This window comes from Rhipicephalus microplus, chromosome 6, assembly GCF_043290135.1.
Source record: "Rhipicephalus microplus isolate Deutch F79 chromosome 6, USDA_Rmic, whole genome shotgun sequence".
NCBI lineage: Eukaryota > Metazoa > Arthropoda > Arachnida > Ixodida > Ixodidae > Rhipicephalus > Rhipicephalus microplus.
The window spans coordinates 77,363,567-77,378,172 of NC_134705.1; the positions used below are offsets into that span (position 1 = coordinate 77,363,567).

At 46.9% G+C, this 14,606-nt stretch overlaps 1 protein-coding gene across 1 annotated transcript in view; it reads right to left on the bottom strand.

Moving 5' to 3' along the window:
• Positions 1–13,553: 13,553 nt before the first annotated feature.
• Positions 13,554–14,606, bottom strand: part of LOC142765321 (uncharacterized) — a 172,612-nt gene continuing 171,559 nt past the window's right edge. The window contains exon 11 of the mRNA XM_075866088.1: positions 13,554–13,761. Coding sequence (XP_075722203.1) covers positions 13,726–13,761 — 36 coding nt within the window. The 3' untranslated portion in view covers positions 13,554–13,725. The remainder of the gene's footprint in view (positions 13,762–14,606) is intronic.

Genomic DNA, 14,606 nt, shown 5'->3' on the forward strand with positions numbered 1-14,606 from the left:
CGTTTATTCGCCTGTGTTTCCTGCAACACTCTGTGATGCAAAACAACTTTGTGGCAATTAATTTGCTTTGCAAAGCTAGACTACCACGATCGCTACAGCAGCATGCAGCAACACAGCAGCCAGCTCGCTGTCGTGCGCGGACACTCTTGATATCGACAAAAGAATAGCCAGAGGAGTGATACTCTGCGTCAATGTTGATTAGAGTAAGGCAAGTGTTCTGGAATACCGCAGTACTTGCGCCTTATCTGTTTAAAGATTAGGCGCACTGCCCAAACTTTGAGGGATATCTAAAGCGGGACGGAATTGTTTCAACCAGGATATTACATGGTAATCTCTCATGCCATGGAGGTTAAAGGTGATGCACCGTTTAACAAAGCAATTCTCACCCAATTGCGATTAGCATCTGACAGTAAAAGACACGTGGCGAATGCTACAATTTGAGTTCGTTTATCTTACCTCCACTCGCGAAAACCTTTAAAGAGGGGAGGGGCACACGTTCATGACAAGAAAAAATGAACAGAAACAACATGAAGTTCACAAGGCTTTACAGTACACACCAGGATACGACGTTACGCTGAAACAAATGAAATGCAATGCAACCATAATAGTAAAGAAAAGTAACAAAGTAAAAATACTTGATCAGAAGAGTTTCTCAATATGAAGCAAAAATCTAAATTTACAAATGAGACCTTGCACAGTTAAGGTTTAAGAGTTCACGCTGTCTTGCTGCCAAGTAAGAGATGCGGGCTGGCTGAACTCCAAAAATAAGTATCTATTAGCAGTAACAGAAATACGGTAAAGCTACACGATACATCAATGTGGGCACACGTACGGCCCCTAACCTTCAACCCACCGGGGTACAGCTTTTCGTCGTGCCATCGCTGACTACCTGGCCCTCGCCACGACTGGCACTTTTGGTTTCCGTGAGTGGGACCCGCGCATGAGTAGTGCGCAGCGCGTGCCGTGCTAGTCGTGCGATAGGCCTGATTCTCACAATGTCCGAGTTTTCTGGTCGCTCTCTAAGTGAATATTTCTCGGCTCCAGGTGGTCGAGGCAGCTTAGACGCGAAGGCAATGAGTGCACTAACTCTTTCTCGAGTTACAAAACGGAAACCTGGGATAGTGAAGGTGTGAGTTTTTCGCACTTCATTGGTATTAAAAATGGTAAAAGTCAGGGAAAGATGGACGCTTGTGAACAAAATTAAGAAAGCAGGGGATGTGCTACAGCCGAGGTTTTGATAAAATGACTTGTCCTCCTAAAGGTGGTCACTACATTTTTGAACTTCATCTGACGGGAGAATATGAAAGAATATGAGTGTTTACACCTTGCTTAGGCCTTAGCGCACATGGCTTTCGTCGGCGAAAGTCACTTAAACTGCATACACCAGAACCTTCCACGAGGGAAACATCCACTACGCATTAGGGTTTCTAAGTGGCGCCACCACACGTCACATTGAAGATTCTAACGCCTTTGCACGATGCCACATAACGCGCTTCATCGTTCACTCTGCCAATAACGACTATACATACAAGAAAGACCACGACACTGAGGAGGCTTTGTTGTTCTGGTTAATAATTTTTTGAAAACTCATTAGACGCAAAGCTCACTCTACAACACTTCTGTCTAGCACCGCAAACAAACGTCCATCACCTATATAGTCACGCACACTTGTAGATCATGAAAGAGTATAACTTAATGATCACTGAACAGGTCTGCAAAAACGCTGATGTCACCGACGGGAATTCACCATAACTTTGACAATCTCCTTGTTCGGGACAAACTACACCCTAACTTTTTAGGGATCGAAGACATTTTCACGAACATCTGGCCACAGGTAATTGAACATCTGGCCACAGGTATCTGGCCACAGGTAATTTATTAGAAGGCAGAGGGCAGAGTGAAATAGTGCGCTCTAGCCTGCTACTTTGCACATGGTAAATAAAAAAAAAGAGTGATGACGGGTGATATGATAAGAAATGATTGATTTGATATGATAGAAATGATATAATTTTTTATTTTATAAAATAACCACAAACTTGACTGATAAACCGCTGAAACCCACATTTAGAACATAACAATCCGGGTGCGGCGATGGCGTAGTAGTTAAAACATCCGCCTCGCGTGCAAGAGGTCCGTGGTTTGAATCCCGGTGCCGCGCAGTTCCCAACCAAAAAAAAACACGTGTTGATGGAACTGCATTAAGAGGCCTGGGGTGCGGCCTCACCGGTAACCACCGCCGGGAACGCACTCCCTCACCAGAGAAGGATTGGCCACCCTGGTGCAGTATGTGGCCACTATCTCCCACATGCATACGTCAAATAACTCACGGCCCTCAGTCCCCAGCAGCTGCGAAGCAACTGACTACGGCGGCGGTCAGATCTGCAACGCAGCAGAGGGTGCTAAGAATCTCTGGACTACAGGCCGCCATTGGAACCTGAACTTGGCAACGTTTAACGCTAGAACCTTATCTAGTGAGGGAAGTCTAGCTGTACTATTCGAGGAGCTAGAGGGTGTTAAATGGGATATAATAGGGCTCAGTGAGGTTAGGAAGACATATGAGGCCTATACGGTGCTACCGAATGGGCACGTCTTTTGCTATCGGGGCTTGGCAGACAGAAGAGAACTGGGAGTGGGGTTCTTAATTAACAGAAACATAGCTGGAAACATAGAGGAATATTATAGCAATAATGAAAGGATGGTAGGTATTGTAATTAAACTGAATAAAAGATACAAGATGAAGGTAGTACAGGCTTACGCGCCTACATCCAGCCATGATGACGCTTCAGTTGAAAGCTTCTATGAAGACGTGGAATCGGCAATGAGTAAGAGAAAAACACAGTATACTATACTGATGGGCGACTTTATTGCAAAGGTAGGGAAGAAGCAGGCTGGAAACCAGGGAGTAGGAAATCATGGCATCGGCACTAGAAACGCCAGAGGAGAGCTACTAGTAGAATTCGCAGAACGCAATAATTTGCGGATTTTGAATACCTTTTACCGAAAACGAGAAAACCGCAAGTGGACATGGAGGAGCCCTAATGGCGAAAATAAGAACGAAATAGACTTTATAATGACTGCACACCCAGGAATCGTGCAGGATGTGGAAGTGGTTGGCAAGGTACGATGCAGTAATAATAGAATGGTACGGTCTCGAATGCGCCTAGACTTGAAGAAGGAACGACAGAAACTGATACGCAAGAAGCCAATCAATGAGCTAGCACTGACAGGGAAAGTACAGGAATTCAAAGTGTCGCTGCAGAACAGGTACTCGGCTCTTAGTGAGGAAACACACCTTAGCGTAGATACAATGAATGATAATCTGACGAGTATCATTACGGAGTGTGCAGTGGAAGTTGGAGGCAGGGTAGTCAGACAGTACACTGGCAAGCTTTCCCAGGAAACGAAGAACCTAATTAAGAAGCGTCAAATCATGAAAGTTTCAAGTACAACAGACTAAATAGAGCTGGCAGAGGTTTCGAAGTTGATTATTAGACGTAAAGTATGCGATGTAAGAAGGTATAACATGGAGAGAATTGAACACGCTCTGAAAAACGCAGGAAGCTTCGAAGCAGTGAAGAGGAAACTTGGGATAGGCAAAAGTCGGATGTATGCACCAAGGGACAAAGAAGGTAAAATAACTACCAATATGGATAGGATAGTTAAAATAGCGGAGGAGTTTTACGGAGATCTGTACAGTAGCCGAGACAACCACGACCCTAATACTATAAGAACTCTCAGTAACCCAGATGACACCCCACCAGTAATGATAGAAGAAGTCAGAAAAGCTTTGGAGAGCATGCAAAAAGGCAAAGCTGCTGGTGAGGATCAGGTAACATCAAATCTGTTGAAAGATGGAGGACAGATTGTGTTAGAAAAACTAGCCACCCTGTTTACGAAGTGTCTCCTGACGGGAAGGGTACCAGAGTCTTGGAAGAATGCTAACATCATCTTAATACATAAGAAAGGAGATGACAAGGACTTGAAGAATTACAGGCCAATCAGCTTGCTCTCTGTAGTGTACAAGCTATTTACAAAGGTAATTGCTAACAGAGTAAAGAAAACCTTAGAATTCAATCAACCAAAGGAACAAGCAGGATTTCGAACAGACTACTCAACAATTGACCACATTCATACTATCAATCAGGTAATAGAGAAATGCTCAGAGTATAACCAACCACTATACATAGCCTTCATAGATTACGAGAAGGCGTTTGATTCAGTAGAAATATCAGCCGTCATGCAGACACTGCGGAATAAGCGCGTAGATGAAGTATATATAAACATTCTGGAAGAAATCTACAAGAGATCAACTGCTACCATAGTGCTTCATAAAGAAAGCAACAGAATACCAATCAAGAAAGGTGTAAGGCAGGGGGACACAATCTCCCCAATGCTATTTACCGCGTGGTTACAGGAGGTTTTCAGAAGCCTAGAATGGGAACAATTAGGGATAAGAGTTAATAGAGAATACCTTAGTAACCTGCGCTTCGCCGATGACATTGCATTGCTGAGTAACTCAGGGGACGAACTGCAACTCATGATTACGGAGTTACACAAGGAGTGCAGAAAGGTGGGTCTTAAAATTAATCTGCAGAAAACGAAAGTAATGTACAACAACCTCGGAAAAAAGCAGCGCTTCGAGATAGGTAATAGTGCACTTCAAGTTGTAAAAGACTATGTCTACTTAGGACAGGCAATAACCGCGGAGCCGAACTACAAGATTGAAGTAACTAGGAAAATAAGAATGGGGTGGAGCACATTTGGCAAGCACTCTCGAAATATGACAGGTAGATTGCCACTATTCCTCAAGAGAAAGGTATATAACAGCTGTATCTTGCCGGTACTTAGCTACGGAGCAAAAACCTGAAGACTCACAAAGAGGGTTCAGCTTAAATTGAGGACGACGCAGCGAGCAATGGAAAGAAAAATGGTAGGTGTAACCTTAAGAGACAAGAAGAGAGTGGAGTGGATTAGGGGACAAACGGGGGTTAAGGATATCATAGTTGAAATAAAGAAGAGGAAATGGACATGGGCCGGGCATGTAGCGCGTAGACAGGATAACCGCTGGTCATTAGGGGAACTAACTGGATTCCCAGAGAAGGAAAGCGGGTTAGGGGGAGACAGAAGGTTAGGTGGGCAGATGAGATTAAGAAGTTTGCGGGTATAAATTGGTAGCTGCAAGCACAGGACCGGGTTAACTGGCGGAACATTGGAGAGGCCTTTGTCCTGCAGTGGACGTAGTCAGGCTGACGATGATGATGATGATGATGATAATGATAAGAAAGAAGTTCTGTGTATATACAAGAGCCACATAATAGAGTGTTTTCGCTAGTCTGGTGTGCGATCCTGTACACTAAAAGAAATATGTAAGATCCCTCATTCGGTCGCACATTGCTGACAGAAACTCTTATCAAGCTACATTACTACGCCAATTCCTGTAAAAGTTGAAGCGACTATACGTTTAGAGGACAGTCGCACAATAGTAGTGTAAACGTCTCATCCCCTCGGCGGCATTCGATAAGGTACGTGATGATGCACAACCAATAAAGGCGGTGTAGCATCGAGTGAGTGCAAATTACCGTATTCACTTGCACAAATTGCGCACTTTTTTACGTGATTTTGAAGTCCCAAGAAGGGGTTGCGCAAATTACGCGGAGTTTTGCGAGGACATACGAAAATTTGTGTTACCGTCCTAACACGCGCAGTATGTACAACAAAAAATGAAGAAATAAATTGGAGCACAATATAAGTGTATTTGCTAACTTTGAAAGAACTAGCGCGTACTTTATCTAGTCAGATCTGGCCACGCGCGGTCTAGCGGGAACCAGTGATCGCGAGGTCTGATTGGAAATTATTGTCGGGCTGCTGCCACTACACTCCCGAAGCGCACCGTCCTCGGTTCTGTCGAGCGCGTTCGAATGACCCTTTTTCCTGAAGCTGTTTTGACAGTGCTAAGAGAAACTAGGTTCCATGACATGGCGATACCGGAAGAACTAAGCATCCATTCTTAATTTGAAGACCTGTTTTAATGTCAGGATACTTGAATTAGCAAGCGCGCCCTCTTGTGCTTTCTCACGTACTGATCGCACTGGTCGTCAAGTTGAAGTACATCCTCTTGAAGTGCTTTGCGGCGGCATGCTTCCCGTTTTCTTCGGCGAAATTCACAACAGCGAACTTCAATTTCGCCGTTTATAAGATTACGGTCACACATCGCAAGAGAACCGTCAAAACCCGTCGGCCAGATGGCGAAACCTAAACTTCCGAAATCGACTATGCGCACGTTGCAGCGCGGACGCAGAGAGCGAAGGAAACAGTTGACACGACAGGCCCTCGCACACCTCCGATGCAGAAAGTCATCCGTGCCGTTACGCGAGCGTGCATTCTCGCCATTATCGCGATGGTATAGATGGAGAGATAGGGGGAGGCAAACGCTTGAGCAGCTACGGCGACCCATTTCAGGTTTGTCCTCGGGTGCGGTATTCTAGGTAACCTAGTTCAGGGGAAACCCCGCCGCGGTGGTCTAGTGGGTAAGGTACTCGGCTGCTGACACGCAGGTGGAGAGATCAAATCCCAGCTGCTGCGGCTGCATTTCCGATAGATGCGGAAATTGTGTAGGCCCGTTTGCTCAGATTTGGTTGCACGTTAAGGAACCCGAGGTAATCGAAAGTGCCAGAGCCCTCCTCTACGGCGTCTCTCATATTCATATGATGGTTTGTAGACGTTGAACCCCACATATCATCATAGTTCGGGGGAAGTCATCGGAAGAAGAGACTTCGCAAGCGCAGCCTATTTTACTGCGCTTGTCTGCTTGGCCAGGGGCGCACTTGGCCCAAGCATCGAAAGGTGTGAAGGTGCACGTGCCCGCGATCTGACTAGGGCTGGTCGGGGAGCGTAAGATTGTCGAGTAAATATTTTTTCCCGAAAAGCTGGAAAATATTAGGGGCGCATAAATTAGGCGAGCGCGCAAATTATGCGCGCTAATACGGTATGTGTCCCAAAAATGCGTGTACTCTAAGTTTCTCTTAGACGGGAGGTGAAAAGTCAAACGAAGGTTTATGTACCGCAGACGCCTGAACCGATGGTCTGGATTTGATCTGTAAGTTGTACCCTCTCGCATAAGCGATCAATGAAGCATCCAAGTGACTTCAAGAGTATGAAAGCTTTATGAAAGCAGTGCCGTTATCCGCATAGATTTTTGCTGCAGCGTTAACAAGGTCCTTGTTGGCTGAGCCACAGTGTCCAGGTAATCACTGTAAGATAATCGTGTGCGTATACTGTTGCGTGAGATCAAACACCTGTATGATTTCGGGAGCCAATACGTAATATTATCCTCTTCTTGGGCAACATCGAGAACATTGTTCAATTTGTGTGCAGTTTGGTTGGAAATAGATCGAGCAGCTTACCGTATAGCAAACCATTGAGCTGCAGTTGAAGACGACTTATGATCTAACTTGCATTGCAGTGAGATATCTTGTTCAGGAATCACAAAGGCAGCACTCGAAGTGCACGGGGTGACACACCCGTCAGTGTATGCGCGTAGAGCGTTGTTTTTCTCAGTTAAGAATGCGAAAATGAGTTGTTTGAGGCCCGCACAAAGGACATGTGATTTTTTTGAATACCGAGGTATTTGAAGTGGTTTACGCAGTGTCCACAGGGGCACTTCAACAATATCGGTTGGTGGGAAGCCTACAGAAATTGCATGCCGATGGGTATTGGGGCATTCAGAGTAGGCTCAGCCTCTACACGTTGTCTGCAGTGAGGACATAGGATGGTACGCATGCGTTATCAGCAGTATTAAGCAGACTCAAAGAGGCTCGAAAGACATAAAAACCTATACAAGGTAGGTTCTTGACTATTCTGTGGTATCTGTGAATCCACGTTTTCGATTTCGCTGCGCTGCACTAAGGCGTTTTGGCAGGGTTTGATAGGTGGCGACAGAAGTGGTATTGCTAGAACAAAGGCCTCCAGGACCAGAAGTCATTTAACGGTGCAGCGAAAGAGGAGGACGGGACGGCGGCCAACGTGGCCGTGTCGTTCTCTCGCCACTTTATTATCCAAGGCGATTTGCCGGAGCGGAGCGGCAGCAGCTGCAGCGTCCAAACCGCCAGGTCAGAAGCTCGTTCTGTCTTCGCGCTGCTCGAGCTATGCATGAGCTGCGCGATAGGTGCGCCGCGGTGGCTATGACAATGGTGATGATGATGAATGTCGATGATGGTGTAGCGGGGCGCTACAAAAGTATGCCACAGATAGGCCTCCCCTGCAGACAAGTGGCCGCGGGCACTTGAAGAAAAAAAATTATCAGACGGAGCTTGTCAGAATGAGTGCCAGTTTGATCCTTTCAATGCTGACGGTGTCTTCATGCCCTTTACGCAGGATTGTAAAATGATGTGCAGAACGCTTGATGACTGAGAAAGGACCGCCATAGCGAGGCTGAAGAAGACGGCGAGACGCGTCGACACGAACAAAAACGTGTGAAGATGTCTGTTGGTTTGCCGGCAGAAAAACGTCGTTCTTAGTGTGAGCTGAAGTTGGTGATGGGCACAAGTTTTGCATGAAGATCCACAGACTCTGGACGAAAGAAGATGGATCCGAAACACTCTGCGTAGTAATGGGGCTGACGAGGTAACCAGGCAAACGGAGTCTGCAGCCATAAACCATCTCGGCTACAGAGCAGGCAAGTTCTGGCCAAAGTGTTGAACGCATGCTGAGAGGCATGATGAAGAGGTGTGATACCCAATCTTCGGCGTGAGGCTACGAGGTGACTGCTGCTTTTAGATGATGGTGGAGTATCTCCCCTAAGCCATTTGATGCTGGATGATACTCAGTAGTGCGAATACGCGAAAACCCCAGTAGAGATGTGACAGAGGTGAAAAGCGCTGACTCAAACTGTCTGCCTCGATCAGTAGTCACCGTTGATGGTACATCCAAACGGCTAATACAGGTAGGAAAAAAGGTACGAGCAACTGTTTCTGCCATGATGTCAGGCATTGGAGCTGCTTAAGGCCACCTAGTGTACCTGTCAATATACGTAAGCAAATACGTATTTTCCCGACATAGAGGTAATGACCCGACAATGTCCAAATGACTGGTGTCGAAACGTGCATCAGGGAGAGAGAATTTTCCCCATGGAGGCTTGGTGTGCCGTTGCACCTTGATACGCTGACATGCTCCGCAAGTGCGAAACCAGTCACGAATGTTAGCGCGTATGCGCGGCCAGACATAGCGTTCAGTGACCAGATGTTGTGTAGCTCTTACGCCTAGATGGCAGATGGAGTGGAGGGTGTCAAAAACAGCACGACGAAGCTGTGAAGGAACATGGATTCGAGTGCAGTTGTGTGAAACATCGCACCAGAGCGCAACGTCGTCGTCTGGAAAGTTGATTTGTTCCAGTCGGAGGGTAGTAGAGAATCGGAGTCGTGGAAGCTCGTCGTCTAATGCTTGTGCCTCCGCGAGCGAGGACAATGAAAGGTCGGTGGCGCCTGTCGTGGCATTGATGGTAAAATGACTGAGAGCGTCCGCTGCACTGTTAAAGCTGCCTTTTACATAACGTATGTTTGTGGTGAAATCGGCTATGAAAGCAAGGTGTCGAAGTTCTGTAGGAGTGTGCGTGGCACTGCAGGAACGTAAAGCCGCAACAAGGGGCTTGTGGTCGGTAAGAATGTCAAATCGTCGCCCTTCAAGGAAGTACCTGAAATGCTTCACCGCAAGGTAGGCCATGAGGAGCTCCCGTCCGAAAGTACTATATCGGAGCTCAGTGTCGCGTAACTTGCGGGAAAAGAAGGAAATTCGACCCCATGCACCATTGATCCATTGATGAAGAGCGGCCCCAACTGCTTCTGAAGAAGCGTCCACCATGAGGCTAGTGGGAGCAGTTGGTGAAGGTTGGTGCTGGAGGGTGGCCTGGGCGAGCTTGGTCCTAACGGCGGCAAAAGCTTGATCCACGACCGTGTCCCAGGGAAGTGCGGCTGACTCGGCTTGCGAAGTCGAGGGTAGTGCTTCCAGAGGCTGCAGCAGTGTAGAGCAAGTAGGGTTGAAGCGGACATAAAAATTGACGATTCCGAGAAAACGTCGTAGACTGCGTATGGACGTAGGAAGCGGGTACTCGAGGATAGCTTGAACCTTGTCAGGTGGAAGAGTGATGCCATCTTTAGTCATCTGATGTCCGAGGAATGCTATATCTGAGACTCCAAACTGACACTTTTCTACATTGATGACAAGGTCGTAATCACGCAGTCGAGTGAAAAGCTGACGTTGATGTGCCTTGTGCGTTTCAGCGTCCTTGCTAGCAACGAGAATATTGTTGATATAGGCGAAACAAAACGGCAAGCCTCTTGTGACTTCGTCAATAAAACGCTGAAATGTCTGAGCTGCGTTTCTCAAACCGAAAGGCATTCGTAAACACCCATAGAGCCCAAATGGGGTAATTATTGCAGTTTTAGAAATGTCAGAAGGCTCAACGGGGATCTGGTGATAAGCTTTCACAAGATCAATCTTCGAGTATACAGTTGTGCCGGTTAAAAACGCAGTACAGTCCTAAATAATGGGTAATGGGTATCGATCGAGTACGGTGACTGCACTGAGAGCTCGATAGTCACCACAGGGCCACCAGTCATGGTTCTTCTTGGGAACCATGTGTAGCGCCGACGACCACGAGCTTGATGATGGACATATAATTAGCAACTGTAACATATGCTCAAAATAGTTGCGAGCAATTCGAAGTTTATCAGGGCCAAGTCGGCGAGGGCGGTAGTAAACCGGTGGGCCCGTGGTAACGATGCAGTGGGTCACAGTGTGCTTGGGGGTCTTATTTATGGGAGATTGTGTTGTAATCTCCGGAAGCTCTTTGAGCAGAGCTGTATATGGTGACGTGGGCGGTTTCACGAAAGTGGGGTTTAGGGCCGTAGCGTGTGACAGAAAACCATCGACCGATAAGCCGGTATAGCTTTCACCAGGCGACAGCGGTTCATATCCACGAGCAGATGAAAATGCGTTAAAAAAGCGGTGCCTAAGATTGCGTAGCGTACGCCTGCTATCCGAGATAACCACTGCAGTTTCCTCTTAAGACTGAGATCAAGGGTCGGAGACTTCTGTCCGTAAGTTGTGATGCCCGAAGAATTAATCGCTTGTAAAGGAGTTGACTTCTCGTGGAGACGCCGGTCAGTTTTGGACGCTGGAATTATGCTGACTTCTGCTCCAGTGTCCACAAGGAAGCGCAGACTTGTGGTTATGTCGGTGAGGTGGAAGAGGCGGCTTGGTGCTCTGCCTTGATCGCCCACCACTGTTATTGACGATCGGCCGGAGCGTTTCCAATGCGCCATGAGCAAGGTGGCACACATCTGCGAGCCGCGGCATCAAAACGCCGGTGATAATAGCAATTGTTCTGCGGTGAAAAGCAGTGTTCGGGATCGTGGAGGGGCCGTTGCGGAGCAGCCGACGTGAGAGTAGGTCGACGTGGACGAGGCTGGTCATTTAAGTTGCGAATGCTCAGCAATTGCAGGCGCAAGCTGGTGACTTCAGCTGCGAAATCTTTTACCGTTTCTCGAAGAGAATCTGCTTCGAAAATTGGAGAGGTGTGGGCAGTATTTATGACTGCCGGAGCAACGTCCATCATGTCATCGGCCATTTCTGCCAGCTCCGACAGCGGCTTATCCTGAGCTGGGACAAGAGCAATTCGTATGGTAGGTGGAAGACGTTGTAGAAACAACTCATGTAGTATGGATGTTTCCGAGCCGTCCGGCTGGTCCCCAAGCAGCTGCTGCAGGTGACGTAAAAACTGTGTGGGACGGCGGTCCCCGAGCTCTTCGTTGCGCAGAAGCTGCTCAATGCGCCGATGCTTAGGCGGAATGAGTCGGTGAAGAAGAGCCTGTTTGACTATCGTATATGGTGTGTCACCTGGTGGGCCCACGAGGATGTCGCGTATTTCAGCCACTGCCTGTGGCGCTAAGATTCAACAAGGAGCTCATGCTTGCGAACTTCTGACGTGATGCGATGAATGCGGAACTTGTTCTCGACTTCAATGAACCATAAGGAGGGATCGGCAAGCTACAGCTGTGGTAGTGTCATGGTAGCAGTACGTTCAACAACAACCGAAGAGGGTACATGGCCGGGTGCAGTGGCTGTGGTACCAGGGCTGAGGCTGTCGAGATGCTCATGCTGCTCCATGAAAGGTCGCGTTCGTAGTCTGGGTCACCAATGTAGTGAAAGAAGAGGACAGGACGACGGTCAACGTGGTCGTGTCGTTCTCTCGCCACTTCATTATCCAAGGCGATTTACCGGAGCGGCGCGGCCGCAGCTGCAGCGTCCAAACCGCCAGGTCAGAAGCTCGTTCTGTCCTCACGTAGCTTAAGCATGAGCTGCGCGAGAGGCGTGGCGCGGTGGCTATGACAATGGTGATGATTATTAATGTCGATGATGATGTAGTGGGGCGCTACAAAAGTATGCCAGAACGGCTTTTCCGCTTGTCAAGAGTGCATACGCCACTGCATCGCGGAAAAGGTAGATTGGTAGGATGGATCCGAATACGTCCTACGCTTCGGCCAAAGGTTGATTGCCATTGGCGGGTTTCTTGGCTCATAGGACAGTTCAGAGTTGGTGCTCCAGGTCCGAGCGGGGCAGCGCAGATTGCTAGTGCACGTGGAAGAAGCCACTTTTTGAGGCTGTGTCACGGCTATTCTTTAATGAAGTTGAAGATGAAATTATTTCAGCAAAAAGCAAAGAAGTACAATTTGTTAAGGGAACTGGTCAAAAGGCATAGAAGCTTGTCAAGGCGCCTGCCCTCTGCAAATCCAAAATGGCACCAAGGTGACAGCGCTTGGAGTAAAATCAACAGAGAACAAGAATATCTGCCACATTGCATAGAGAGCTTTTCTAGAACTGTGGCACAGAAAGAATACATACAATAAAATATGTCACTTTCACATTGAGGCCACCTTAAATGCGTGCATAGGGGTCCCCATGAGTTTTTACATTTAGGAGCGAGCCTTGTCCAGGGCCTGTATGTCACGGCTACATGATATCAGTACACACTCAGGTAACGTACGTTAATGTGAGACACATAAAAAAGATTTTGCTATAGACTTGTATGAATCATAATTGTGACAGAACAATATAACAAACGTAGAAGCAAAAACATTTCATGCTAGTCGGTGACTTCAACGTACAGATAATGGGCCTTAGGATAAAGCTTTGTGGTTGACTCTTTTTGTCCCGTTACGTCACTCACTATTTATTATATGTGGCGACGCTCGAAAAACGAGCGGTTACTCATTTATACGCTACCAAGATTTTCCCCACCTGTCATGATGCACCTCGTAGACATGCGTGCTTTTTTTCACTAAGGGAAGCCTGTTTATGCCTTGTATATCAAGTGACCCCACGAACTTTGCGAGGTTTACACTCTACAGTGACCTGATGCTGTCAATGCTGTTTAGGAATGGCAGTTCGCAGTAAGGCACAATGGTCTTTTGTAATTTCTTGGATGAGAGAATAATATCAGGTGGCCTCGTCATATTGCACTCTGGTTAGAATGTTTCAGAAAAACACTTTGAGCATAATTGCCATGTGAGACGCATAAAAGGCTGTTTATTTGAAACGTGTATAATTTTTTGTGATACACGCTCAACCAGTGAAATTTCGTTGTGGTATTCGCGACGTTTGCTATCTGAAAAGAGTCAATTTTTATGTGCTTCTGAGGGAATAGCGTTTCCTGTATCCCACGAAGAAACATCACCTGAGCTGCTTGCACATGCCGTTTAAACATCTCTGAAATGAAAAAAAAGAATCAATTTTTCAAACTATAGTTTTAAGTACATTCACAAAGAGAATAAATGACTGGTACGCTCATGAGAAGTCACGACCTGGAGATACCTGCGCTTTCTTTGACAGAGAGTGCGGACCATGACCAAGCCATAATATTCTCACGTGGTCGTGGCGTTCACAAATGCAACAGTCAGCGTGTCCGAAATTAGACTTTCTATTTTTAGGTTTACGTAAATATTGGTTGGAGTTTTATCATGCCGTCATTTTCTGTCCCGACCATGGGACTTCTACCAAATGTTCACCTTTGATAAGCACAAATTGGCTCCAAGGTAAGTCAAAGAGCAAAACGCTCTTGTGCTCCATTACCTTCACATCCGCGTTTTAACAGCAAAGCTGCATTGGCATAAGGCAAAACGTGACCACGCAAAAAGCATCATCATCATGAACTAGTTGTGCACACAATTTCGGCAGATCCCTCTACTGGCTTCTACGGCATGGCCTGCAATGACGCTCACAACAAGTAGAGATAAAGAAATAAAAAAAGATAGATAGAAACTAATAAAGGAATGGAATGAAAGATATCCCAAAAAACAAGAAAAAGTTAGCACACAAAAATCACATCATATTCACGGAGTGAATGTTGATAATGGGGCGAAGCGTCCGTCAGCTCGTCTGTGCTTCTGTGCGTCCGTTTGTTCTTGCTTCCGTCTGTCCGCGCAACCATCCGAGCTTCCATGCATGCGTCCGTCTGTCTGTCCATGCGTCCGTCCGTGAGTTCGTCCATCTGTCTGCATGTCCGCGCCTCCGTTCATTCGTCTGCTCGTCTGTCCGTCTACTAGTCTGTTTGT